The sequence below is a fragment of the Arabidopsis thaliana genome (assembly GCF_000001735.4).
Source record: "Arabidopsis thaliana chromosome 1 sequence".
NCBI lineage: Eukaryota > Viridiplantae > Streptophyta > Magnoliopsida > Brassicales > Brassicaceae > Arabidopsis > Arabidopsis thaliana.
Genome location: NC_003070.9, coordinates 23,415,571 through 23,441,575, shown reverse-complemented (window position 1 = coordinate 23,441,575; position 26,005 = coordinate 23,415,571). Strand labels below are relative to the sequence as shown.

The window sequence follows — 26,005 nt, the reverse complement described above, 5'->3', positions numbered from 1 at the left end:
AAATGCAAAACGTGTTGTCTTCATCAAGAATGCCAGATTACAATTAGTAATCACCTAAATACCTATCATCTTGGACATCAATCAATTTTCTGTTTTATGTTCTCTAACCAATTAATGCCTTGATAATTTGGAGAATTTTTTTTTTTGGTGCAATGCGTTTTTCGTGAATTGGAATCAGACGTTGTCAATTTAAAAAAAAAAAAAAACATCGGAAATCATCTACCGTAGACCATTATAAATTAAATATATTTGGAAAATTCTGTATGAAAATTTAAATGCATTATTTATCCGAAACAAATAGTGAGCACATGTTAATTATATTGTTGAAGAAGACCTCTTATGGAAGTTGAATTTCTCTTGTCTAATTGTTAAACTATGATTATATCCAAAAGATATCTAAGATTATGACATCATCTTTTATCTACCACTTGTTCATACCTATGAATCACTCTTTGAATTCCTTAAAACTCTTCATAATATATTGTAGTAAATAAATAGAAAGGTGAAATACTCCTTTGTAAAGTTTTTTTTTTCTTTTTCTTTTGGCATCGATATTTAATTGACCCTTAGTTAATTTCTAGTTTTGACATCCCTCATGTCTCCAACGCACTCCAGAGACCATAGTTAAAGAAACATAGAATAATAACCAATTTCAAAATCATTCTAGAATATAAGAAACAAAAACAGGATTTTGCTACAAATCTATGATCAATCCAAAAGCTGGCTATATATTATACGGAAACAATTACTTTTGCGGATTAGTATAGGTGAACATCGGTGAAGCTTAGTCCGAATGTATCCCAAGACATGATATCTTAGAGCGCCACATGTACTCTAGTATAAGTGAACAATTCTACCATAAACTATGAACACTAATTTAGCTCACTGCTCACCAAGAAAACCACATTGGATATCGCATAAGGTCCTATGCCAAGCTGCAAAAATCATGAACATAAGAGAACAGATTAAAAGAGATTCGAGAGTATATTAACATAAAGGAAGAGATGAATCAAAAGTAAACGACGGGTTTACCTTTTATGTGTCTTGGAAGATCCAACGCATTTGACTGACAAAACAATCAAATTTTACCGTTACAAAAGAGAGTCATATATGCAGAGGATGATCCAAAAGAGAAAGAATTATACAAATGCACACCGTAATTGCTGATTCATAAACAAAAATGTGGCCTAATAGAAGGATTACATTCGTCATGTAGAAAGAAGAGAACAACAATAATACCTTTCTGATAGGGCTTTGGTCTGCATAATATGTAGTCATCCGTAACATCATAATCATGGCGGACCCTAGTTTGAAAGAGCTTTAGCAGGTTATCGTAAGGATCTCTAACCTCAAAGGTTATGAAATACATTCTACCAGGCCCAGTACACATGTAAGTATTGGCTTTGACAACCTTGAGAAATTCATATTCTGTAAACTGTTTTCACAACAAAAAAAAAACAATTTCATCAGCAGGTAAAACTAAAATTGATCAAAACAACAACAAAGAGAATTTGAAAGCAGACCAATTCTGAATTGTAGTTCTTAAGGGAGTTTTGAGACAGCCTCTTGAGTAACTCCGTAGTGGTTTCTGTTGCCAAAGAATACTCTTTATAGTCTAAATCGTCTAAATCAACAGGGCGGTAATTGAACACAGAGCGAAACTGTGTGAAATCGATGTCAAAACCCTAAATTATATAACACAGAGAATCGACAAAAATCAACATCAAAAATGAAGTGATGAATTGAAAAAGAACAAGAACAAGAACAACAAGGAGAAGAAGAACCTTGCTCTTCTTCACTTGTCTTCTCATCATAACACACTCTTCATGTCTCGTGTACATAGGCTCTTTCTTCTCGTCCCATCGTATATGCGGAGGAATCAAATTCACAGGAAACGAACCAACCTCGTAACACAGATACACACGTCCCGGCATTGGAGACCTACCTGAGACAAGCTTATCCGAGTCAGGGCTATACACAAAATTGACTATATACACCAAACCCTAAAGCAAAATTGGATTCGCACCGTCTATATGAACCTCCCCCATCGCTCCTCACGGATCAAGTTCTTGCCTTGTGTTGAAGAACCCTAATTTCTAGTTTTGTTTTTATATTTTCTATATTAAAAACATTATTTAATATTTAGTTAAAGAAAATTTGGCCAATGAAAAAGTTTACTGCAGAATATAAATAGTCACTAAAGTTCTTAAATTTAATTTTTGCATAGCAACTTGATATTTTTCTTCAAAACATCTTATATTGTGAATCAAAAATAAAATGGCTAAAACATACAATAATATGAAACAAATGGTGTATACTTAAAGTTTAATGAAAAAATCAATAAAAGTTGGCTAAGTATTTTACCCAAAGCAAACTTGAAATTTATTTCAATAGTTAAAATAATTCAGTTAGGAATAGGATTACTTCATTTTCAGGCTTCTTAAGGATTACTCCAACAACATTATCTCCCACTTTCTAAGACATAGCAATAAAGACAATTTTGTATTTCATTGGTTATATATGCATAACTTTCAAATTCTCATATGACACTAGCTCATATATCATATACATTTCAAAATCATAGTCTAATATATGACACTAGCTCATATATCGTATTCTAGTTTTTGAAGTATCAATTGCACTTTTTACTAACGTTGTTATTTGAATAAGATTTTTTCAGAATAAAGTTTTCGATTTGGTAGTAGTTGTACGAAATTAAAACTATGAGGTCAAAGAATCATTAAAAAAAAAAAAAAAAAAAAGAGACTTGAGTAAATAGAAAGATAAAGAAGGGAACGCAACTAAAATCACTTTCAACAAAACGAACAGAAAAAAGTTAGGGTTTCGTCATCTCTTCTTCAACGCAAAGTGCGATCTTTGATACGTGAAGAGGGAGGCATGGGTGAATCATTCGAAGGTTTTGTTTCTCTAGACTCTAGGATTTGTAAAAACTCCCGATCAATCAATTAAAATCCCTTGATTTCGATTTGTTATCTCAGGCTGGAATGCGTGGCTCGAAGATGCATATTTGCTATGTACACCTGAAGATCCTGAGTGCTTGAAGCATCACTATATCACACGAACTGAGAAAGACGAGCCTCAGTACACAGTAGATGAAGAAATTGCTATGATGAACGAACAAATCACGAAGAGCGAGGTTTTTGAGAGTATGGTTTTTGTTTTTGTTTCAAAGTTGTTGTCATAATGAAGTATTGTAGGTTCTGTGTGAATTAGGGGTTCGATATTGATTTCTCGTTGTTCCGATGTCTGTTCAACTACCATCTTGTTGACCCCGATGATTTCGATTTCCTTGATGATGAATCAGAAGAAACCAACGGGGATTTCATGAAGAGGTTTTCTCAAGAATCTCTTAAGCGTTACAATGACGAATGTGTAAGAAAATAATAATCCATTTACGTTCCTAATGTTCTTTTTTGTACACAGCAACTCAACTGAGCTGAATGATTCCTTGTTTGAAACAGGGTACGAACAAATATGAATTTCACGAGGTTGTCAAAGCCAATTTTCACGGATCTTGTGGATATATGTTTCTCATCACGTTTCAAGTGTTTGATCCATCTGATGACCAGGAAAAAACCTTCCAAGCTAGGATCCGTTACACTACACATTACCCCACTGAATTCGTCTTTTGTAGGCCGAAACCGAATCCAGAAGGTACAAAAAAGTTATTGTTTTGGATACTTGGGTTCATAGCAAAAGCATAAGTGATGCATTGTGGAGTATATATAGTTGCCTCTTTCTCTTGTTTAAAGATGTATATAGCTTGTAAAAGTGGTTATTATCTCTGGTTGTTGACATTTGTTTTATTTTTGATTGATTTGCCAGTTGACTCTCATGAAACTGCCGAGGAAGATGTCAAAGGTTGACGTTGACGTTGGAATCTTGGATTGAAATACCCATTCAAAGGTTTCTTTTGTATAGTGCTCAGGACCGGTGGTCATCAGTTTTCTAAACCCAAATTTACTTAGCCCTATATATCGTTAACAAGCTTAAGATAGTTGTTTTGCTTAGCACTATCATTAACAACTTAAAAAATTGTTATCATACAATTGAAATTTTTTATCGTATAGGATTTTTAAATTTAAAGTTTCAAAACCAGTAAACAGAAGGTTGAAAGAATTACAAACTTTATAGAGAAAATATTTTAACTTCATAAAACTTGACAATTTCTTTATGATGGAAGCTAAGACGTTTGAACATAGCAATAAGAGAATGCCGTATTTCATTGGTTATGCATAGCGATCAAATTCTCTCGTATTAAACTAACCATAATGTGTTGGAGAAGACCGTGGCGACAACTGGAGGAGAAATCGGCTGACAGTGAACATCATCGAGCAGACTTGTTTCGGAGATGAATGTGTGGAGAAAATAGAAAAAGTGTCAGAATTTTTAGACCAATAATCGATTACTACTTACTATTGTTATTGTAATTATCGAAATTCGACATGTTTTCATTGTAGTACGTATATCTAGCTAGCTCAAAAACTGTACTTCAAATTCATATACTTTTTTTTTTTTTGTCGTATGCTAGTTTTTCGAGTATTAATTTAAAGCACTTTTAACTAACGTTGTTATTTTGAATAAGATCATTTTCAGAAAAGAGTTTTCGATTGTGTGCTTGTATGAAACTAAAAGTATGAGGCCAAAAAAACGAAAAATAAAGAAGGGAAACGTAACTAAAATCATTAGCAATTAAGTCTTTTTTTCATCTCTTCTTCAACGCAGGGATGGGGGAAACATTCGAAGTTCTGAATGCAATTTAGTTTCTCTAAAATCTAGGGATTGTAAATACACAGTGCTTGTTATTTCGATTTGTTATTTCAGGCTGGACTTCGTGAGTCCAAGATGCATATTTGCTATGTACACCTGAAGATCCTGAGTACTTATATTCAGATTCAACGCAAATTTAGAATCTAATTTGGTAAAATTGATTCAAAAACACATGGTTTGAAAATCAAGTAACTTTTTTTTTTTTTTTTTTTACAAATTTACTGTAAGCCGTGATTTCACCCATGGATATCTGATTGATCATACGCTCATTATTCTACATGGAAACAAGTTTTCAGTTTTCACTTTATGTCTTTCTCTAATGACGCAATTCTAAAGACTTCATTCTTTTTGCTATGGGGCTTTTACTTGGTTAAAATGTAATTGGGCTAAATCCAAACACAAGCATGGGTTTTATCTCTTACTCCGAAAAGTAAAAAAAAATTACAAACTTTTTTATAGAGGAATAATAAAAGATAAAATACATCAACTAGAGGATATTTTCTATTTGTCGCAATACAAGACATTAAAGTTGTAGTATTTCACTAGCAATGAAAGATACTTTTTCGTATCATAATTTTATCCAATGCACTTTTTTTTTTTACTAACGTTGTTATTTTATAAAAAGAAAGATTTGAGAAGAGAGAGCTTTCGACAATCGACAGGGTGGTAGTTGACGAAACTAAAAGTATAAGGCCAAAAGACAAAGAAAGGATAAATAACAGCGACTTGAGGAAAATAAATTTGGATATTATTATAAGAGAGTTCCAGAAGAAGGTAGTTAAGAGCATCTCCAATGGATGCAAAATGGAGTTCTCATTGTTGGTTCTCTTGAAAAAAGAGTTGAAAAATAAATCAAAATGGATTAAAAGAGAGATAGCTGTCTCTCTTGAGAGAGTTTTTGAGAGAGATGAGAGACGATGACGTGGTGCCTTATCATTGGTCAATTGTTTTTAACAAAAAAAGCAAAAAAAAAGCGTGAAAGCTTCTCCTGATTCTATCTTGATCATTGTTTCTAATCATGTCGATGTTTTGACTTACATTGCTTGGAAACTCTCTGGTTTTCAGGTGAATCGAGTTCTTGGATCTGGTATACTAATCTTCTCGGTTCCGATTCTTAATCGCAGATCATCTCGATGTTAATGCTCTAGATGTAAAGGTCAGCTTCTATCTAAGGGATTTGTGTAATAAAGCTGTGCTTTTTTTAGTTATAGACTGCGATTAAGGAGTGATTAGCTTGTTTTTATATGGTTTAGTCATTAGTGTGATAAAAATCTATGCTTCTGTTGTTTAATACTGCAGCTACAGAAGTGTCGAAGAGTTTCACATAGACTTTCATCTCAAATACTTATGGTTCTTTGCCTTATTCGTTTTCAGGTTATCTTTGTGTGAAGAAGTTGCAGGTTTGGTTTGAAAAATTGCAGCTTTTAATTTTTTGAGTTATAGATTGCAGGTTTTGGTGAACTAATTTGCATGTTTTGGTTTGAGAAATTGCAGGATTCTGCAAGGTTTGGTTTAAGAATACGAAGCAGCACTACCTTCTTTCCAATAACTGAAAGATAGTGAAGATGGAGGTTGAGTTGTAGGTTTCATGAGTTGCAAGTGTTTAATGAGTTACAGTTTTTTCTTATCAATGATTTGAGACTTTGAGTAGTTGCAGGTTTTCAATTTGAGACTTTGAATTCATGTATCAATATTCCAGTTTGTTTTCTGCAATGTTTCAGCCATATCTTAACAAAGTTTAAAATCTTGAGGTAGTTCTTTGTGAGGCAGAGGAAATTATTTCAACTCAGATATTATCAGATGCAAAGATGACAACTAATCTCTCCCTAGAGACCGACCATATCATGATTTTATTACACTAATTGGTTGTTTAACAACAAAATCAACAGAATTTTTCACACTATTACAACAATTTCAACATCAAACATTTCAACATTTCAATTTCAAAATCAATAGAATTTTTTTCCCTGAGAACTCCACAAAGAGAGATTACCATTGGACTTTACAAAATTAAAAAAAAAACACATAAGTTCTCATCTCTTCAAATTCAAAATTTTATTCTTAAAAAAATGGTGAGAACCCAATAGAGGGCTCTCACTATTGGAGATGCTCTAACGAATCTAAAATCACTTTCCCCCAAAAAAAATAAAAAAAGGGTTAGGGTTCTTCATCTGTTGATCGACGATGTGTGATATCGATGGAAGTACGATTTCGAATTTCGTTAATGTTAAGTTTTTAAGGTTTATAATTTAACTCTATCGATTCCAATTTACAATGTCTCAGGTTGGGTTGCGTGGCTCGAACCTGCGTATTTGCTGTGGAAACCTGGGGGCCGTGGCTATGTTAGACCTTCATGCATGACTAGGACGGAGGAAGATAAGCCTGAGCTCACACCAGAGGAAGAACTTGCCCTTATGACCAAACAAGTCAATGCTAGCGATGTATGTGTTGTTCCCCTAATTACTTTTGGTTTATTCTATTTATTTATGATCCTAATAACAAATCACTTTTCAGGGGTTTGATATAGATTTCAGTTCCTTCCTCTGTGTATTCAACTACCATCCTGCTATTCTCCATTCTGATCAATTCGCTGACGATGAGTTTGATACTACTGAGGATTTACTCAAGAGCCTTGCTCAGGAAGCTCTTGATGACCACAATGGCAGACATGGCACAGAGTATGAGTTTGTTAAAGTTGTTAAAGCCAATTTTCACTTTGCTTGTGCGATGATGTTTCTCATAACATTTCAAGTCAAGGATCCTTATGATGACATGGTTAAGCTCTTCCAAACAAGGGTACGCCACGGTAAACATATCACTACTAACTATGTCTTCTGCAGACCTAAACCCAATCAAGGAGGTATTATTATATAAACCCTAAACTCAATTTCTTCTCTTGTTGAAACAATTGGTTGTTTCTAGAGATTCACATATATAGTATTTGTTTTGATAGTGAAATACTTTGGAATCAAGAAAGTTGTCAAGAGAGATATTGAGCAAGTTGTCAAGAGCCATGTTCCCAAAGATGTCGTCAAGAAACAAAAGTAAGTGATGGAAACATCTATCAATTTACTTTGCTTTTCTGATTCTTGTATGGCTGATTTTCTTCTCTTTACAGATTGGAGGATGAGCCTTTGTGTGCCACAAGGAGTTAGAATGCAGAGATGCTGAATTGTTTTTATAATCTATTTGCGTCCTAGATGATGTGACTTTAGTTAATTACTTATGGGAGCTCTTGTGTTGCTAGGGAATGAACTTATTATATATTGTGCGAGTTTTACTGTTTTCATTTATCTGTATCGTTCATTATGTTTTAGAATGAATCTTACTCTCTCAGTCTGAATTGGTAGCATAGCTTCTTCCTATGTCTTCTGATTTTGACTGGAAACGAAGAGAATACAAGAAAAGTATGAATTTCTCTTTATTGCTCTGCTTAAATGTCAAAACTCTATGAAGTTATGTGATTTATCTTTACTCTGTAAAAGTTTTAATTTCGCGCAACCTTTTGTTATGGGTACACACATTTTCTATGTAAAATGTTGGCCGATATTTTTTACAAATTTTTAAGAGCTTCTTTAAAAGCATTTTGTTCAAATACTATGAGTGTTGTAGTCTAGTGCAACCAAACTTTAGACTTCAATTCAATTTAACTCTTAAAAACAATAAACTAAGGTGACATGGGATTTTTTGCTATTGTAATGGTATATATAGTGAGTGTTATATATAGGGGTTTATAATATCACAAAGAAAATGTATATTAACACAAGAGCATCTCCCGGTTCTCACTCCTTGTGGCATATAGAAGCTCCTACTCCAATCTGTAAAGTGAAGGTGATGGTGATTACTCTTAAAAACCATCCATACATACAAGGAATCTTGACATCAAAGGAAAAAAAACACTCTTGCAGTTAAATCTTTCGATTACCTCTTGTTCCTTGACATTTGTTTGGACATCTTTCCCATCATTGTTCTTCACACCAATGCATTCCACTATCAAACAAATCCAAATACTATAAATCTACTAAAGAAATAGCCACGAAAATATATAAAGAAGGAAGATCGAAAGCTTAATCCATCTTCCATGGTGGGTGAAAGAGGCAAATATATATTCCACAACGAATTCATAAAAAACAACAACAACGTAACTAGAGATGGAAAACAAAACAAGATTAGAGATACCTCCTTGATTGGGTTTCGGCCTGCAAAAGACGTACTCAGTCACGATATCTTCAGCGTGGCGAACCCTTGTTTGGAAGAGTTTGATCAAGTTATCATAAGGGTCAACAACTTCGAAGGTTATGAGAAACATAATCGCACAACAAAAGTGAAAGTTTGCTTTCACAACCTTGACAAACTCAAATTGTGTTCTCTGTTTTTCAAAACAAAGAGAGAAGAAAAGAATCAATTTATGTAAATGTGATGAAAGCACAAGGCATATACAAAGGTTAGTTCTCACTGATTCTTGATTGTAGTCATCAAGGGCCTTCCTAGAGAGCCTCTCGAGTAAATCTCTTGTGGTTTCTGGCTCATCAACGAATTCATGTGAATCGAGATAAGCAAGATGGTAATTGAATACACAACGGAAGTGTGTGAAGTCGATATCAAAACCCTGTTGTTTCACAAACTCTCAATTTCACAAATTTATTTATAGAGCTCATTATAAACCGAAAAAAAATCACAAGGATAAATACATCGCTTGCAAGGATTTGTTTGTCGAGTAAGGCAAGTTCTTTCTCTGGTGAGTACTTAGGCTCATCTTCCTCTTTGGTCCAATCCCTATACGCTGGTCTCTCATAGCCAGGATCCTCAGGTTTCCACAGCAAAAACACTGGTTCGAGCCATTTGATCCAGCCTGAGACATATCATTGGAATTGATCGGGAGAGAGTATATATAATAAACCCTAACTTTTAGGGAAACGAATTTCGAATCTTACCTTCAAATTCACTCATCGCCTTGTGCGTACGTTGATGTCTTGATGAACAGAAGATGAGCCCTAACTTCGGGAACTCTATAATGTCCCTTTTATTTTACTCAAGTCCCTTTTATTTATTGATCTGTCTTCCTTTGCCCTCGTATTGTTTGTTTTGTAAGACTACCCCCTCAAAAAAAACCGGTACTAAATAAGAGCTAGTTTTTTTTTATGATGATGAGTCAATCCAACAATTTTCTTAAGTTTTTCTATTTGTTATTAATATTATTTTACTATTCTTTTTGCCACACAATTTTAATTCCATATACTACTCTTTCTTAAAAACTAAACTTATCCAAATTAAATATCTCAAAATTTTAAATAAGAAAGCTTTTATAAGAATATTTTAGTTATATTAAATGTATTATGTTTTTCTATTAGAAAAAAAAATGAAACAATAAAAATATGTAGTATATGTATTTCAACACTAACAAATGACTTCATATAATATTAAGTTTTACATTGAAACCACAAATCAATAAGCCTAAACTTAGAATGACGTAAATGCAACTTTATTTTATAATATAAATTAATAAGATATTTAAAATTTAATTTAAAAGTTTATTTATAGACAAAAAAATGGATTTTGGGTTTTTTATTTATCTTAAAATTAATTTTAAAAACAATATTAATTAGAAATCTTCATAATTTTGATTGGCTACAAAACATATTTTTTGTAAACACTAAAACTGCTTTAAGAACTACAACCATTCAATGCCAAAATAACCAACTGACGTGGAAGATTCTCATAGCAACTCCATTGCACAAATAAGTTGAGTGTCTTCCTACACTTAAAATCTTTTATATTTAATTATTAATATTTTATAAATTTAATATTTTAATATTGTTAAAGACATCTTCTTTCTATTGTGCAATGAAGTTGCTCTCAGGACCTTAAGTTAACGTCTCCGATTCCACCATCTCAAAATGGATATTGTGGTAATACTCTAGTAGAAGCCTCTATTTCGTCCTATACGGCTATATCTGTAGCTATAAGATAGCAACATTGGACGAATTCGGGTCCTTAATTAACTTCAACATTCATTTTGAGACGGCGATGGTGGAATCTTCTCATAAGCTATATCATTTCAGACATTTCTAAGCTTGGTTTAATTATTACCTTTTCACAATGCTTACTTTCACTCTTTTTCTTAGCCAACAAATAAACTATCTTGTCTTTTCCTGTAAAATATGTTTTCACTTTTTTTTACTTGCCAGTTTTCAATAACGATGATATTTGTTTGTCTATATTATTGAAGTTAATTTTTTAATTTTTTTTTAAGAGATGTAGTACTTTTTGAAAACTCGCATTTGTTTACATATACAAGTTATTGTAATGGTATAGTGAGTATTATAATGGGTCTTTCGATCTTGGTCATTCTGTTTATGAAGCTTTTCACAATCTTAAAAAGGGAAATTCGGATTGAGCTAGACGAATTGACGTGGAGGAGAAGTCGAAAGCTTCTGAAATGATAAAAAGGGTTTGAATAATGGTGATTAATAAATTATAAGTAGAGAAAGAGAAGAAAAAAAAACTAAGCCTTTTTACACGCCTGTGACTTGGGTTATAAGCAATCAACATTTCGTTTATCTCAAGCCAATGGGAATATCATTATTGCTACATCCGTCCAATTTGTGGTTTGGTCTTTGTTGCTTGACCTCCTACTCGATCGTCTTTAAATAAATGAGCAATAAAAGCTTTTATCTCCTAAAAAAGTTTGTCATTTTATTTCCACATATCAAGTTATGTTTCCTGTACATCTGGACACATTTACAAAAACACCAAAAAAACTATAATATTAAAAAAAATTAAAAATGTATATATAATATTTTCTAAATGATCAAATTTTAAAAAATACCAAAAAAATCCATTAAATCCTTGTTGACTATTATTGTAACTTTACAAATGACAACTCAACACCTCATAATATTTGGTTTTAGACTCTTTAAATCCTTGTTGTCAAAAAAAACTATCTAAATCCTTAATTATCTATTAAAAAATTAGGAAACTAAATCGAATTACACACTAAGAAAAAACAATAAACAAACTTTAAATATCCCACTTTTCCCTCTAATCCTTGTGGATTTGGTCATAACTCGTTATCCATAAACCCAAAAATAGCAAATGAGTCATCTCTCTTTTGTTCCAACAAGATCTTTTTTATTTGGTCAAAAAGGTGTATAAAGTTTGTTATAACAAGTTAGTTATATAAACCCTCACGAATTCAAGAAACCAATCAAAAGCAAAAAAGCTTTCTCTTTCTCTACCTTTTTCCTTAATTTCACTTTTGCGGCGTCGTTCTTATCTACTCACAAGAAAGCAACCGATCAAATAACTCCCAGAATAAAGAAAGACTCAAACTTTATTCTCTCTCTCTTTCTTAAATAGTGAAGAAAGCTTCGATTTTGGGAAGTGGGTTTGTTCGAAAAATGGGTTCTTCTGTGGAACAGAACATTTTGGTGACTGGTGGTGCTGGATTCATTGGAACACATACTGTTGTTCAGCTTTTGAATCAGGGTTTTAAGGTTACGATCATTGATAATCTTGATAACTCTGTCGTTGAAGCTGTTCATAGGGTTAGGGAACTTGTTGGTCCTGATCTCTCTACCAAGCTTGAATTCAATCTGGTTAGTACCACAAAAAAGCTTCGATTTTTATATTCATATGGCTACTTTTAGAGTAATCAGGATTGTATTTTTATGTATAGATTCTTTTGGCTTGTTAGATTTTGATTGTTTTGATTAATTGCAGGGTGATCTAAGAAACAAAGGAGATATTGAGAAACTCTTTTCCAATCAGAGGTAATGTGAAAATATTTGAAACAGAGATTATGCAATTTTTTATTCAGGTGAGTTGGTTTTGATATTATGATTCTTTGTGTGGAGAAACAGATTTGATGCTGTGATTCACTTTGCTGGTCTTAAAGCTGTGGGAGAAAGTGTTGGAAACCCTCGTCGTTACTTTGATAATAACTTAGTTGGAACTATCAATCTATATGAGACCATGGCAAAATACAACTGCAAAATGGTTTAAGATCAAAATCCTTCACTTTTGAATATGTGTTACTTGTTCTAGTTTAGTTACCAAACTGTTCTGACTCTTGACTTTATATGCAGATGGTGTTTTCGTCGTCTGCAACAGTTTATGGTCAACCTGAAATAGTCCCATGTGTGGAAGACTTTGAGTTACAGGCTATGAATCCTTATGGTCGTACTAAGGTATTTCACACCTCGAATCTCTTTTGTTCTGTTTTGTGTTCATAATCTTGAAGGTTATATTATTTAAGACTGTGATCTTGAAAACATTTGAACTATTTGTGTAGCTGTTTCTTGAAGAGATAGCTAGAGACATTCACGCTGCGGAACCAGAATGGAAGATAATTCTTCTGAGGTACTTCAATCCGGTTGGAGCTCACGAGAGTGGAAGAATTGGAGAAGATCCAAAGGGCATACCGAATAATCTCATGCCTTATATCCAACAAGTGGCGGTTGGAAGATTACCTGAACTCAATGTATTTGGACATGATTATCCTACCATGGATGGTAGCGCGGTATAACATCGATAATACCGTTTCTTTCTTCGAAAATTCTGTTTGGACTTCTGATGATAGATTGATAAACTAAGGTGCATTTGACACTTGCAGGTTAGAGACTACATCCATGTAATGGATTTAGCAGATGGCCATGTGGCTGCGTTAAACAAATTGTTTTCAGACTCAAAGATTGGTAAACTCTTTATATGACTTTTAACTGTTTGTTTTTGTTTTGATGGAGTCAACCAATGATTAGAATTTTAATAATGTTTTGTGTGTGTCATCTTAATCTTAGGCTGTACTGCTTATAATCTTGGCACTGGTCAAGGAACTTCTGTCTTAGAAATGGTTTCTTCTTTTGAAAAAGCTTCTGGCAAGGTAAGATTTTCTCTTATTTCCGCAATTATGCAATGAAATTTGTGTGAATAAGACCGAAGATTTGGTCTCTGGATGCTATAAAATATTTGTTTCTGCAGAAAATACCTATCAAGCTATGTCCAAGAAGAGCTGGAGATGCAACAGCTGTTTATGCTTCAACTCAGAAAGCTGAGAAGGAACTTGGCTGGAAGTAAGTAATGAACCATACTTTGAATACTTTTCAAAACACAAAAGACTAATTTTTTGTTTTTCTTTATTAGGGCAAAATATGGAGTTGATGAGATGTGCAGAGATCAATGGAACTGGGCAAATAAGAATCCATGGGGTTTCCAGAAGAAGCCTTGATTGATTTTGTTTTGTTTCACCACTCAATATAAAGAAAAAAAAAGATATAGATGTCGTTTTATTTTCCTGCATCTATTTGATTTCTCTCTTCAAAAAAAGTTGTATTGAACTCGTCATCTTTCGGTTAATAAAGTATAAAGTTTATCTACATTGCGTAATACTAACTAATCGTTATAATCAACGAATCATTTATAGTTCACTGCAGAAGCATTCTCAATTCAGGATTGAAAAAGAGAAGATGAGGAGATACAAGATGTTGTTAACTTGTTGAGCAAGTAAGTACCAAAACATGTTAACAAGAGTCGACAACAACAGAACATACAGACTCCAAAGAAAAAAGCAACTAAAATGTGTAAACATATAACAAGCAATGTAAACAACAAATTGATCAAATCTCGAACCCTTTTTCTCATGGGTTCCTCAGCTGCTAAATGATACAGATATTCGCATATTTGCAAGTTTCCTCTTCTTACTGTTCTAGTCTTCTAGACTTCCTCGCCTTCTTCGTAGTTGCTACTCTTGAGGATGTTGTATTTGCAGAGGGGACAAGTAGCATTTATGTAAAGCCATTTATCCACACAACCGCAATGGAAATGGTGGCCACAAGGAAGTTCTCTTAGCTCTGTCTCGTCTTCATAAGCGGAAAGACAAATGCAGCATTCCTGTAGATTGACAGAAGCAAATCTGGTTTTGATCATCAAAATCCAAACAGAGTCTAGCCACAGAGGTTTACAGGTTTTTTGTGTTACTTACTGCATCCTCATGAGGAAGAGCATGTTCAACGGGTGAATCTGTACCACATTCAGTCATCACTCCTCCAGAATCTCCTTGTCCTTGTTCTTCATCAACAGTGTGTTTCATAGTATCACCAACCTTTCGGAATTTGAATTTAGTAAGTTGGTCAATGTCTTCTTTCGAAGCTCCTTCCTACATTTTGCAACAGATTTTCATTGGAACAAATCCAACTTTCTTGGAGGTAACAAAAGAAACAGGTAATTTGAAGCTACCTGTTCTGCTACGGCGTATAGAACTGCAATGATGCAAGGCAAGCAGCAGCAAACAGCAATGCCGATAACACAAGCCAATGCAACGCAGAAAACAACAAAGAACACATCGAAACCAAGAAAGACTATACACAACCTATAAAAACAAAGACATCCAAACAAATTTAAGAACTTAAACACTTTAAACATTCAAGAATCTAAGAGATATAAGAGAAATTAACAACAAACCAATAAAGCTGTGGGGATCCTTGTGCTAACTCTTGACCACCAGAAGATACCCAATAAAATCCAATAACCCACCATATAAATGAGATCATCGTATTTGCAGATTCTAGATGCTTAGCAAAACTGGTTACAGAAAACACTGCTTTAGCCAAAATTCACATCACATATAAGACAATATCTGTTTCACAATCACTGAAGCTTAAAACAAATGTACCTATTGTTTTCATTCTCTAATTGACCTAGCTCCAAGTAACGTTCATCTGAGTTTCTACTCAAACCCAAACCTTCTTCTTCATCCATAGAAGAAGAAGAAGAAGAAGAAGAAGAGCTAGATCTTGGACTCAAATCTCTTCTTCTTCTACTATTCCTCCTACGATACTCAACACAAACACAAACCATATGCATCATACATTGCAACCCATACCCAATAATCCAAACCCTAAGAGGCATATTCGGATTCTCATCGCTGCTAAGTACCAAAACAGCTGTAGCAACAACGACAAAAGCAAGATTCCAAACGAAATCCAAAACCACTACAGGTTTCGAATAAGCCCAATCGCTTTGTCTCTCTTCAAGCTGCTCAGCCGCAGCTTCACGAACAAGCATCGATGGCTCTCTCATCATCATTCTCCCGCTACTTGCATGTCTTAGTAACCTCGCCGCTTCTCTTAACCCTTGTCTTCTCACCGATCTCCTTCCTCCTCCTCCGTCGGTTAAAATCAAAGGCGTTGCTTCCGTCGTCGTCTCTCTTGACATTTTGCTTTCTCTTTTCAAAGTTTCTTCCTTTCTTCGAAATTTCAAAAATTGATATCGAATTGATGAAATTGGTGAAGCTTTACGCCATTAAATTGGGGCAATTTCAATCTCAGAGACAATTTCGGATTTGTTAGGGTTTCGATTCGAACAGAGAGAGAGAGAGACAGAAAGAGAAAGAAGATGATGAGTCGGACAAATCGGGAAACGTGATGTTTGAAAAATGAATATAAAAAATCAAAATTGTAATGAATTTAATGTCTCCTCAAATGACAACCAGAGAAATTAGGGGACATATATGTAATATTCAGTTTTTTCAGTGGCTATATGGTAAACTTACACTAACTTGATTCAAATTAAGGGTGGGTAAGAAACTGAACCAAACCATATTAAACCGAAATTTATTCTTTTGTCCAACTGAGTAAAAAATTAACAAAAATTCGAAAAATTTTAAGCATAATTTTTAATCGAAAACCGGAATAAATCTAAATTAAACTCAAATCCAAATTGAAAATTTTTAATCGAAAAAATTATAGTTTATACGACATCTATTTAGGGAACAAACCCAAAAAAAAACTCAACTAATTTTTATTTGGACGTTTAATACCCAATTGTTTTTGGTTGGAAGGTAAATACACGAAGTAATAAAACCGTGCAATTTAATACACAAACAAGTAATTGTTGTTATTTTCATACTCACGATCTCACAACAAAAATAAAATTCCAATTTTACCCTTACCATCTCAATTAATTATTAATTTTTTTATAATATAATATTAAATTTTATAATTTTGAATAAAAAATAATTTTATTAACATTTTAGTTTATGGTCTCTAATTTTTATTATTATTATATTATTCTAAAATTTAACATAAAAATTATAGAAAATTAAAAATATTTTAAAATGGCCGGTAAATATTCTTCGTAGTGAGAAACTCTCTTTTCGATTGTATATCCTTCAAGAATCAAACTATTTTCGACAAAATCTCAACCCGAATCTCATCGTATTTCTCAAGATTTATCAATTCATAAAAATGGCTAATTTTGTTTTTAGTAGCAAAATAGCTAACCTCAACCCAAATCTCAACGAATTAGATTAATCTTTGATTCTAAATTTCCTTAAAGAGAAAACGATTCTTTGATATTGCAACGATAGAAGAAGATTGTAATAATGACTATTTTAAAATATTTTTGATTTTCTATAATTTTTATGTTAAATTTTAGAATAATATAATAATAATAAAAATGAAAATTTAAATTTTAGAGACCATAAACTAAAATGTTAATAAAATTAATTTTTATTTAAAATTATATAATTAATATTATATTATCAAAAAATAATAGTTAATTGAGATGGTAAGAGTAAAATTGGAATTTTATTTTTGTTGTGAGATCGTGAGTATGAAAATAACAACAATTAATTATTTGTGTATTAAATTGTATGATTTTATTATTTCGTGTATTTACTTTCCAACCAAAAACAATTGAGTATTAAACGTCCAAATAAAAATTAATTGAGGTTTGTTTTGGTTTTTTTTCCCATCTATTTATAATAAAATAGACCAATTTTAAATTTATCGAACCGAACTGGGCATAAATGTAACAACGAGTTTTAAAAGGCGGGGCTATATAGTGAAATTAATATACTTTGGGTACAGAATTCGGATGTTTTCTTTTTATAGGCCCTTTAATGAAATGATTGTATAAAAGTAAAACCCTTAATCGGATCCTCCAGCAATTTTCCCTCCAAACCAGAAAACCCTCCAAATCTCACCGGTCGGAGATTCCTTCTCTTCCGACTGATAATGGCGTCTTCTTCATCAACCTCTACCGGTGACGGATACAATGAACCATGGGTGGAGAAATACAGGCCGAGCAAAGTAGTCGATATCGTTGGAAACGAAGACGCCGTCTCCAGACTTCAAGTCATTGCTCGCGACGGCAACATGCCTAATCTTATCCTTTCCGTAAGATTTTACTCTTCTGTTGACACTCTTTGATTTAAACCCTCCTCGAATTTGCTAAAAAGTTTTAGGTTTGATGAAAACTTGATCAATTAGGGCATTTTGGGTTTGTTTACTGTGTAGATTTCATGATAAAGCTTAGATTTTGAGGGTTTTTAATCAATTTCTATTGTCTGCCAAAGTTAATGAAGGTTTGATTTTTAGAAAATCTCTGTGTTTAGTATTACTTGTGGAGATTTGATATATGATTTTGTGTTGTTTGGTTGTATATCCTTAGGGTCCTCCTGGAACAGGTAAAACCACAAGCATTTTGGCTCTTGCTCATGAGCTCCTTGGCACGAATTACAAGGAGGCTGTTCTGGAGTTGAATGCATCTGATGATAGGTATGTGATGCCAATCTTTTACCTATGGGATGTTGTTCTATCTTCAATCGTTGTTTGGTTAGACATCTTCAATGTTCTGTTATGTTTGTAGGGGTATTGATGTTGTAAGGAACAAAATTAAGATGTTTGCGCAGAAGAAAGTAACACTTCCTCCAGGGCGTCATAAGGTTGTTATCCTAGATGAAGCTGACAGGTTAGTGACTTTTACTTGAGTATTCCTTCTCAAGTTGAATTGTTCCAGTTAAGTGTTTTTTTTTCTGACTTTCTGTTTTCGGTTTCTAAAAAACTAGTATGACATCTGGAGCACAACAAGCATTGAGGAGAACGATTGAAATCTATTCGAACTCTACGCGGTTTGCACTTGCTTGTAATACATCAGCCAAGATTATTGAGCCCATTCAGAGTAGATGTGCCTTAGTTCGATTCTCTAGATTATCTGATCAGCAGATACTAGGCCGTCTCTTGGTGGTGGTTGCAGCAGAGAAAGTACGGATTTGCCACTTTTCTTTCATTCGACATGTTTACTTACTGCAATTTTGAAAATTTTCTAATTGCTTATGTTTTCAATCTCTCAAGGTTCCGTATGTGCCTGAAGGCCTTGAGGCGATAATCTTTACAGCTGATGGTGACATGAGGCAAGCTCTGAACAACTTGCAAGCCACATTCAGCGGGTTTTCGTTTGTCAACCAAGAAAACGTCTTCAAGGTTTGAAACAAAACCTTAATTCACTTTGGCTTATAAAACACATTGGTTTCATATCATCAATCAAAGATCTCTTCACTTAGGTCTGTGACCAGCCTCACCCGCTTCATGTCAAGAACATTGTTCGCAATGTGTTGGAAAGTAAGTTTGACATCGCCTGTGACGGCTTAAAGCAGCTCTATGATTTGGGCTACTCTCCAACCGACATTATCACAACGCTTTTCCGTATAATAAAGAATTACGATATGGCTGAGTATCTGAAACTTGAGTTCATGAAGGTATACATCTGATTCTCCTTGACAGCTCAAAACATCCAAACTTTCGTCTAACACCAATGCTTTTCTTCAGGAAACTGGATTTGCGCATATGAGAATCTGTGATGGAGTTGGATCTTATCTTCAGCTATGTGGTCTTCTGGCTAAGTTATCCATTGTTCGTGAAACAGCGAAAGCACCTTAAGTTAGGTAACTTCCACTCATCTCTAGTGATGAACTGGTGGCCGGTCTATGTTTAAACCAAGTTGGTTAAATCTCGTTGTTTGAGAATTCGGATAGATGTTGGAACTTCCATGCTGTATTGCTCTGTTTTCTAGATTTGAATTGCTTGTGAATGTTTCTGAATATTAAGCTTAATCCTAACCAGTTTGGTATACCAACACATTTTTTTATATAATACCATGCTATTTGTTTAAATCACATAAATGAAAAAAACAATACACAGATTATTTTACACATTACAACCACTCTATATAGTCTACGCAAGTGCGAGAGATGAATCGTAATTTTTGTAGGTAAAATGTTGAACCTATTTGTGTAATTCGATAACACTATATGAGTAAGGCATGACATTGTGAAATGGTGTAAACTCTTGGTCTGTTACATTGACTTTATATTATGAATAAACACACTTGTGACCAAAAAAAAGAAAAAAGAACTGGGAACAAGAAACGAAATAAAGTTATATTTATTGAACCAAAACTATAAAATACGTTTGGTTAAAAACCAAATCTACTACAGTAACCATAATGATGACACGTCTGAAATCTTCTTCTGTAGCTCGTGTGTGTTAACCTAACATTGAAATACACAAAACAACGTATCAGAGTCATCTTCATGAAGCTTACAGACACGATAACAACTAAATACACACCATGTAACATAAGGACTCTGTTGCGAAAAATATCAGAGTAAAGCAACATGATTCACCTCAGACTCCTCCTACCTCGAGGACAAACTGTTTTAAGAAAGCATATTGAGAAAGCTTTTGTCCAATCTCCCATCATGCAACATATTTGTCACCAAGCTAATGGTTGAAGCATCTCCAACAAACCCAGAACTCCTCATTTCTTTGATGAGTTCTGCTGATGCGGCTCTGTCACAATCTCTAAGGTTTGCTCTGATAAGCGTATTATATGTACCACTATTTGGAAGAGTACCATCTTCTTTCATTTTTCTGAACAGGTCATCTGCTTCCTGTAGTAGGCGTTTACTACACAATCCTGAGATCATTGTATTGTATGTTACAACATCAGGCTTAATGCTGAGGCTACAAAATAAATCCCACGCTTCTCCCACCTTGCCAGCCTTGCACATCCCTTCAATCATAGTATTATATATAAAAATATTAAGTTCCATTTCACTCTTTTGCAGATACTTGAATATGACCAATGCTGTATCTAGCTTCCCATAACTACAAAGTCCATGCAACAAAATGCTGTATGTCATAATATCTGTAGGCACACGATTAGAAACCATCTGTTTGAATACCATTTGGGCAGAATCACAGTCGCCAGCTTGAAAAAACCCTTGGATAATAGTGGTGTAAGTGACTGTGTTGCCAACTAATCCCCTTTGAGACATCTCGCGGAAGAGTTCCACACCATCCTCAACCCTTTTACACTTACAAAATCCATTTATAAGCGTATTATAAGTCTGTATATTTGGAAGACAGTCCTTGCTAACCATGAACTTAAACATCTGCTTGGCCTCGTCTAGGCGATTGTGCATGCAAAACCCATTGATCAATAAATTGTAAGTGATAGTATCTGGATCTATAGACCTTTGGATCATCTCCTCGTGCAATTTTTCAGCCTCTACAAGCTTCCCCTCTTTAAAAAACGCATCGATCAATGCATTGAAAGTAACAACATTGGGGTTGATTTTCTTCTCAAGCATATTACTCAGTAGTCGAGAGGCATCACTCCATCTTCCGTAATTACAAAGGCAATTAATGAGGGAATTGTAGGTGACAACATTAGGTCTAATTCCTTTGGTTTCCATTTCAGTGAATAAGTCAACAGCAACTTCCACATGTCTATATTTGCAGAGACTATCGATGATTGTGTTGAAGATCACAACATTAGCCTTTATTCTCGCAGCTTCCATCTTGTTGAGCAGATTTAAAGCCAAATCAATATCACCTCTCTTACATAATCCGTTTACTACGGTACCATAAGTAACCAGATCTGGTTGACATCCTCTTTGAACCATTTGATCAACTAAAGCCACTGCTTCTGAAGCTTTGTTGTGAAGAAAAAGTCCATGAATTAGAGTTGTGAATGTAAAGGTATCAGGTTTATATCCCATTTCGACCATTTGATCAACCAAAGCTACGGCATCAGAAATCCTCTTACTGTGACAGTAGCCATTGAGCAGCGAAGAAAGCGTGACAATATCGGGCTCATAGCCGAGTTTCATCATCTTGGCAAGAACAGCTAAAGCAAGAGAGAGCTGAGAGCGTCGGCAAAAGCAGTTGATGAAAATACTGTATGTGTAAAGATCATGTGAAATTCCCAAAGTTTGCATCTGCTCGCCGAGAGAGATGACAAGTTCAAACTTGTTCATCTTAGCAACGGCACTCAACAGTTTATTGAATTCAACAATGGAAGGAAATGGACGAGACTTGACCATGTCACCGAACAGATCAACCGCATCATCTACCTTAATAATATCACTTAGCCTATTTCTCAATATCTCTCTGTAATCACCACTAGCACTAGCAAAAGATCGTTCCCAGCAACCGGAACCGCAAAGATTGAAGAAAGAAGGAACAGTTGGAGGATTACCTATCCCCTGGAGATTCCAATGAACAAACAATCTTTTGGCCGTCAATGAAATCGATCTCTGCATCTTATCGATTTGGCTTCAGCTGATTCAGGAGACTTCAATCTCAGTCTCACTCTCTCTCTCTCTGGAAATCGCAAAACCCTACACGGAGGGATGAGATATGCAAACCGGTGGGGTTCTGGTTTAGAACTTATTACCTAACCGGTTTATTTTGTGAGAAAATCTTTTGCATTGATCTCAATCAGTAGTACTAAGTACAGTCTCAAACCGGATTTACAAGCAAGAGATAAGAATTGTGGAAAAAATTGGTGATGGCTGTTATTTTACTCTACTTCTGTTTCCATATACAACTAGTCTTGAAAAACTGAACTGACTGATCTCAATGCATTATCTTTGAAGCTTAATCCTAACCAATTTGGTATATCAACACATTGTTTTTTATATAATACCATGCTATTTGTTTAAATCACATAAATAAAAAAAACAATACACAGATTATTTTACACATTACAACCACTCTATATAGTCTCCGCAAGTACGACTGTACGAGAGATGAATCGTAATTTTTGTTGGTAAAATGTCGAGCCTATTTGTGTAATTCGATAACACTATATGAGAAGGCATGACAAATGATTTCACAACGAAGAAAACCCGAATCAGAGGCTAGAGTCTCGAATTGGGAAAGAGACCTCTCCTTACCACCTGAGCTTACTGCTAACATCAGCATGTCCATACCGAACACAATGTTAGAAGAAATGTCGTTAATCTTTGGTTCCTCGGGCGTAACCACCTCGACTATTATCACTTTTCCTTTCTCGGGAAGACTTTTCCAATAATTTTTTAGGATCTTTACACAATCTTCGTCAGTCCAATCATGTAGTATCCACTGTCAAAGTGTCAATCATTAACCATTTCATTTTCTACTTACTTTCATGAAGATGGCATCTCCTTTTGGAATTTCTTTAAACATATCTCCTGAAACATGCTCCACTCCTATATGTAATATTGAGCAAGAGTAATATGATAATTTTAAGAGCGGTAACTTTTTAATTTTAATTATCACTTAGTGGCCGTGTACCTTTATTAAAAGGAGCATGGGCTAAAACCGATGCTAGATCGAAATTGATGCCTTTAATATGAGGATACTTGGAAGTCACTTGACCTATGATTGTTCCAATTCCTCCTCCCACATCCACCAAAGTATTTACATCTTCGAATCCTTTGTAAACTTCTAAAACCTTCTTCATAATCAATGTGGAAGCTTCCGACATTGCCCGGTTAAACATTTCAGCGAATTGTTCGTTCGAACCAATGAGTTCGAAAAACCTCATGCCATGAGCAGAGGTGAATGCATCTTTTCCTTCTAATATCATGTCTTTGAGATGTTCCCTAGTAAAAATAAATTAGAATCAGTTTTAGTTAACGTTACGTGTATATATGTAGAACATTTTGTGAATAATGAACTAGGATCGTACCAAGGCTTCATACAGACTTCCCCTTGGAGTACCATGAACAAAGTGGCGAGAGAGCCCAAGCCATCTCCGCGGTTCAAGAAAAACGTGCAAACCGGTTCAGCTGCATAGACCCTCTCGGTCTTTCTACTTCCAATGTTATCTCCGGTTTCTACCGTACGGTACTTCAAGATTGAGTGGCTGGCTAACAAAACTAGCATCCGGTCCAGCAATACTGGTGCCTCCGGATTGGTGGGCTTGGTTGGGAGACCAAGAGCGATCTCAGAAGGCGAGAGCCACACGCCGTCATCTACAGAAGTGATCATGTCGATAACGCCAAGCTCCAAAGCAGTTTTGAGAACCATGGGGAAGGTCATGGCATGCAAAATCCTCTCCGCTTGCAAGCTCACCGTATCTTCGTGATAACGTTGTTCTTCTTTGATTAGATCCGGTTTAGGAATGATGGTTAAGGAATGTTGAAGATGGTTCTCCATTGTTGTTGTTTGGTTGGAAAATCGAGAAAGATAGGTAATAAAGGTATAGATGGTATTCATACTTTGTCATTTTTTATACTCAGAAACCTCACCAACATTATGCCTAATATTTGATAGCTAAATATATAAATTAATTAAAATATGGGCACGTATTTTTCATTTATAAAATTAATATTCGTGTATATTTAAAATGATCATCTAATATAGATTGGTGTACAAGAATATGTAGAGATTTGTTTTCACTTTTATTGTGTGTTCATTAGTACAACTTTCCTAATTGAATGTGAATGTGAATGTTAGTCATACTCATTCAGTGTGAATGGTCTAAAATTGTTGGTACTTATCCATCAACACTCCATTTTAAGACGGTGTGAATTTATATGCTTTGATGGATTCATTGATGCAACTATTTTTGTTTTGGTTGGTTTGAGGACGCTTTTAAGGTAATAAGCGATAAAATTATAGATTGTATACAACTCCGGTAGAATGAAACTGAACTAAACTAGAGAAGAATATGAAATTGTTTCTGAATCGATTATGACCTATTTTATTTGGTTAATTATATTTTGTTTTAAAGGAATCGAAACAAAGTTGAATATGATATTGGTAGCTACTGAATCATTATGTGTTGTTTCTATGTTTGAGTAGTTTCTCAATTGGGTTTGGAGTTTTCTTTGTTTAAATAGTTAACACTCTACTAACGGGTTAACTTTACTTTAGTGATTTCAGTTCAAGAAGAACGCTTAATTTGGTCTCTGTTTAATTATTTTTCCGCTTAATTTAAGAAAAACAAATTTTGTCTAAGCTATACTCGTTTCTCACAAATTCGGTGTATAACTTTTCATATTGATTCAATCCTAAAGTGTTACATCGATATACCATTCGACTGTGATATTGTGCTCATTTAATTTTAATCACAACTTAAGAAACACATTCAATAATGTATGCAAAGTAGGTATGGAATCGAAATCAACATTTAAGAAAATGGAGACATAGGTTTGGACCGTTTGGTATGAGTTAGTGAATGTTCAACAAACAATCAGGTTTTAATATGATATCAGTGCGTCCACGTGTAGAAAGCATTTCAATTAACAGTCAGTCTCCTATAACCCTTTTGGTGAGCTTGACACTTTCTAAATCTGTCTTGAGAATCTGTGATGGAGTTGGATCATATCTTCATCCCCATCTTTGCTGTATTATTTATGTTTTCTAGATTTAGAATGCTTGTGGATGTTTCCGAATATTATCTTCTCTTTTTTTCTTTTTCTTTTTCTGAATATTATCTTTGAATCTTTAGTCCTTAGTCTTAAATACGTTGGATAACTTTTGCAGTGCCTATACTTTTTTTTTTTTGTTCAACTTGCAGTGCCTCTTAAATATCGACATTTATGTCGTCCATATGGGCGCCTGTTTTTAACCTTAGAAAGCATAGATTTAGAGAATATGCACTACATAACCAAATTCTACTATTATATAATATATATATATACAAAATAATGGACATGAATTTCCAACGGGATTAACAAATATCATGTTACTTTTGCTATTGCTGATAGTACGTGCTTGTTTAAAGCATATACGAAAACACTCGGAACAAATGAACAGCGCCAATAAACAAACAATAGTTCATACAAGAAAGAAAAATCATTACAAATGAAAAAGGTCAAGGTTAGTCTCCACTCTCCACCCAAAAAAAACTAAACCACCCGTAGTTTTTGTTGGTCAATGTTGAACCTATATGAGAAGGCAAGACATATATGATTTCACAATCGAAGAAAACCAGAATCTCAGGCAAAGTCTCGATCTAAGAAAAAAAAAACCGAGCATTGCGTAGCAAACACAATGTTACAAGAAGAGTCGCTCATCTTTGGTTCCATCGGCCTAATCATGTAGTATCTATATATAAAATGTCCTTTTATATTTTCAATGCATCATTTTTAATAAAA

At 34.2% G+C, this 26,005-nt stretch overlaps 9 protein-coding genes and 1 long non-coding RNA gene across 16 annotated transcripts; 5 read left to right on the top strand and 5 right to left on the bottom strand.

Moving 5' to 3' along the window:
* Positions 1-644: 644 nt before the first annotated feature.
* On the bottom strand, positions 645-2,050 carry AT1G63206 (Cystatin/monellin superfamily protein; the record flags this gene model as incomplete). Of its 2 annotated transcripts, NM_001334073.1 has the most annotated exons (6): positions 645-935; positions 1,033-1,066; positions 1,240-1,435; positions 1,524-1,685; positions 1,785-1,945; positions 2,027-2,050. In NM_001334073.1, 6 exons carry the CDS (start codon positions 2,046-2,048, stop codon positions 926-928), a joined length of 585 nt encoding a protein of 194 aa, NP_001322644.1. In that variant the 3' UTR covers positions 645-925. The 2 variants fall into 2 exon arrangements, with proteins under 2 accessions (NP_001322644.1, NP_001117542.1); NM_001124070.1 differs by lacking the exon at positions 2,027-2,050 and having other exon boundaries at positions 1,785-1,934.
* Positions 2,051-2,898: 848 nt separating this feature from the next.
* Positions 2,899-3,887, top strand: AT1G63205 (Cystatin/monellin superfamily protein; the record flags this gene model as incomplete). Its single annotated transcript, NM_104999.1, has 5 exons — positions 2,899-2,917; positions 3,000-3,157; positions 3,235-3,393; positions 3,483-3,675; positions 3,847-3,887. The coding sequence occupies 5 exons, from the start codon at positions 2,899-2,901 to the stop codon at positions 3,885-3,887; spliced, it is 570 nt and encodes a 189-aa protein (NP_176509.1).
* A 3,088-nt stretch (positions 3,888-6,975) lies between these two features.
* AT1G63200 (Cystatin/monellin superfamily protein) lies at positions 6,976-8,056 on the top strand (the record flags this gene model as incomplete). The annotated part of the gene is made up of 5 exons (NM_104998.2): positions 6,976-6,994; positions 7,075-7,232; positions 7,306-7,651; positions 7,745-7,835; positions 7,910-8,056. The coding sequence occupies 5 exons, from the start codon at positions 6,976-6,978 to the stop codon at positions 7,944-7,946; spliced, it is 651 nt and encodes a 216-aa protein (NP_176508.1). The 3' UTR covers positions 7,947-8,056.
* A 341-nt stretch (positions 8,057-8,397) lies between these two features.
* AT1G63190 (Cystatin/monellin superfamily protein) lies at positions 8,398-9,846 on the bottom strand. Its single transcript, NM_001334072.1, has 6 exons — positions 9,726-9,846; positions 9,483-9,643; positions 9,248-9,400; positions 8,971-9,160; positions 8,717-8,781; positions 8,398-8,609 (listed from the first exon to the last, which is right to left on the bottom strand). The coding sequence occupies exons 1-6, from the start codon at positions 9,739-9,741 to the stop codon at positions 8,574-8,576; spliced, it is 621 nt and encodes a 206-aa protein (NP_001319299.1). The 5' UTR covers positions 9,742-9,846; the 3' UTR covers positions 8,398-8,573.
* Positions 9,847-11,923: 2,077 nt separating this feature from the next.
* Positions 11,924-14,171, top strand: UGE3 (UDP-D-glucose/UDP-D-galactose 4-epimerase 3). Of its 2 annotated transcripts, NM_104996.6 has the most exons (9): positions 11,924-12,389; positions 12,514-12,563; positions 12,654-12,789; positions 12,879-12,980; positions 13,085-13,312; positions 13,406-13,487; positions 13,590-13,672; positions 13,771-13,862; positions 13,933-14,171. In NM_104996.6, the coding sequence occupies exons 1-9, from the start codon at positions 12,192-12,194 to the stop codon at positions 14,015-14,017; spliced, it is 1,056 nt and encodes a 351-aa protein (NP_564811.1). In that variant the 5' UTR covers positions 11,924-12,191; the 3' UTR covers positions 14,018-14,171. The 2 variants fall into 2 exon arrangements, with proteins under 2 accessions (NP_564811.1, NP_001321118.1); NM_001334071.1 differs by lacking the exons at positions 13,771-13,862; positions 13,933-14,171 and having other exon boundaries at positions 11,973-12,389; positions 13,590-13,768.
* On the bottom strand, positions 14,168-16,224 carry AT1G63170 (Zinc finger, C3HC4 type (RING finger) family protein). Its single transcript, NM_104995.4, has 5 exons — positions 15,461-16,224; positions 15,250-15,369; positions 15,025-15,157; positions 14,771-14,944; positions 14,168-14,679 (listed from the first exon to the last, which is right to left on the bottom strand). The coding sequence occupies exons 1-5, from the start codon at positions 16,000-16,002 to the stop codon at positions 14,503-14,505; spliced, it is 1,146 nt and encodes a 381-aa protein (NP_564810.1). The 5' UTR covers positions 16,003-16,224; the 3' UTR covers positions 14,168-14,502.
* A 1,437-nt stretch (positions 16,225-17,661) lies between these two features.
* Positions 17,662-19,742, top strand: RFC2 (replication factor C 2). Its single transcript, NM_104994.4, has 7 exons — positions 17,662-17,966; positions 18,241-18,347; positions 18,439-18,540; positions 18,638-18,833; positions 18,924-19,052; positions 19,133-19,327; positions 19,398-19,742. The coding sequence occupies exons 1-7, from the start codon at positions 17,805-17,807 to the stop codon at positions 19,506-19,508; spliced, it is 1,002 nt and encodes a 333-aa protein (NP_176504.1). The 5' UTR covers positions 17,662-17,804; the 3' UTR covers positions 19,509-19,742.
* Positions 19,743-19,861: 119 nt separating this feature from the next.
* Positions 19,862-22,282, bottom strand: AT1G63150 (Tetratricopeptide repeat (TPR)-like superfamily protein). Of its 2 annotated transcripts, none has more exons than NM_104993.2 (2): positions 20,255-22,282; positions 19,862-20,119 (listed from the first exon to the last, which is right to left on the bottom strand). In NM_104993.2, the coding sequence occupies exon 1, from the start codon at positions 22,175-22,177 to the stop codon at positions 20,288-20,290; it is 1,890 nt and encodes a 629-aa protein (NP_564809.1). In that variant the 5' UTR covers positions 22,178-22,282; the 3' UTR covers positions 19,862-20,119; positions 20,255-20,287. The 2 variants fall into 2 exon arrangements, with proteins under 2 accessions (NP_564809.1, NP_001323422.1); NM_001334070.1 differs by having other exon boundaries at positions 20,271-22,282.
* A 248-nt stretch (positions 22,283-22,530) lies between these two features.
* Positions 22,531-24,135, bottom strand: AT1G63140 (O-methyltransferase family protein). 4 transcript variants are annotated; one of them, NM_001334069.1, is made up of 4 exons: positions 23,590-24,135; positions 23,193-23,503; positions 23,043-23,107; positions 22,574-23,000 (listed from the first exon to the last, which is right to left on the bottom strand). In NM_001334069.1, the coding sequence occupies exons 1-4, from the start codon at positions 24,117-24,119 to the stop codon at positions 22,701-22,703; spliced, it is 1,206 nt and encodes a 401-aa protein (NP_001321812.1). In that variant the 5' UTR covers positions 24,120-24,135; the 3' UTR covers positions 22,574-22,700. The 4 variants fall into 4 exon arrangements, with proteins under 4 accessions (NP_176502.3, NP_001321813.1, NP_001321812.1 ...); NM_202347.1 differs by having other exon boundaries at positions 23,590-24,082; NM_104992.5 differs by having other exon boundaries at positions 22,531-23,107.
* A 1,591-nt stretch (positions 24,136-25,726) lies between these two features.
* AT1G08603 lies at positions 25,727-25,936 on the top strand. Its single transcript, NR_139462.1, has one exon. It is a non-coding gene; the product is annotated as an other RNA (long non-coding RNA).
* The last annotated feature ends 69 nt before the right edge of the window (positions 25,937-26,005 follow it).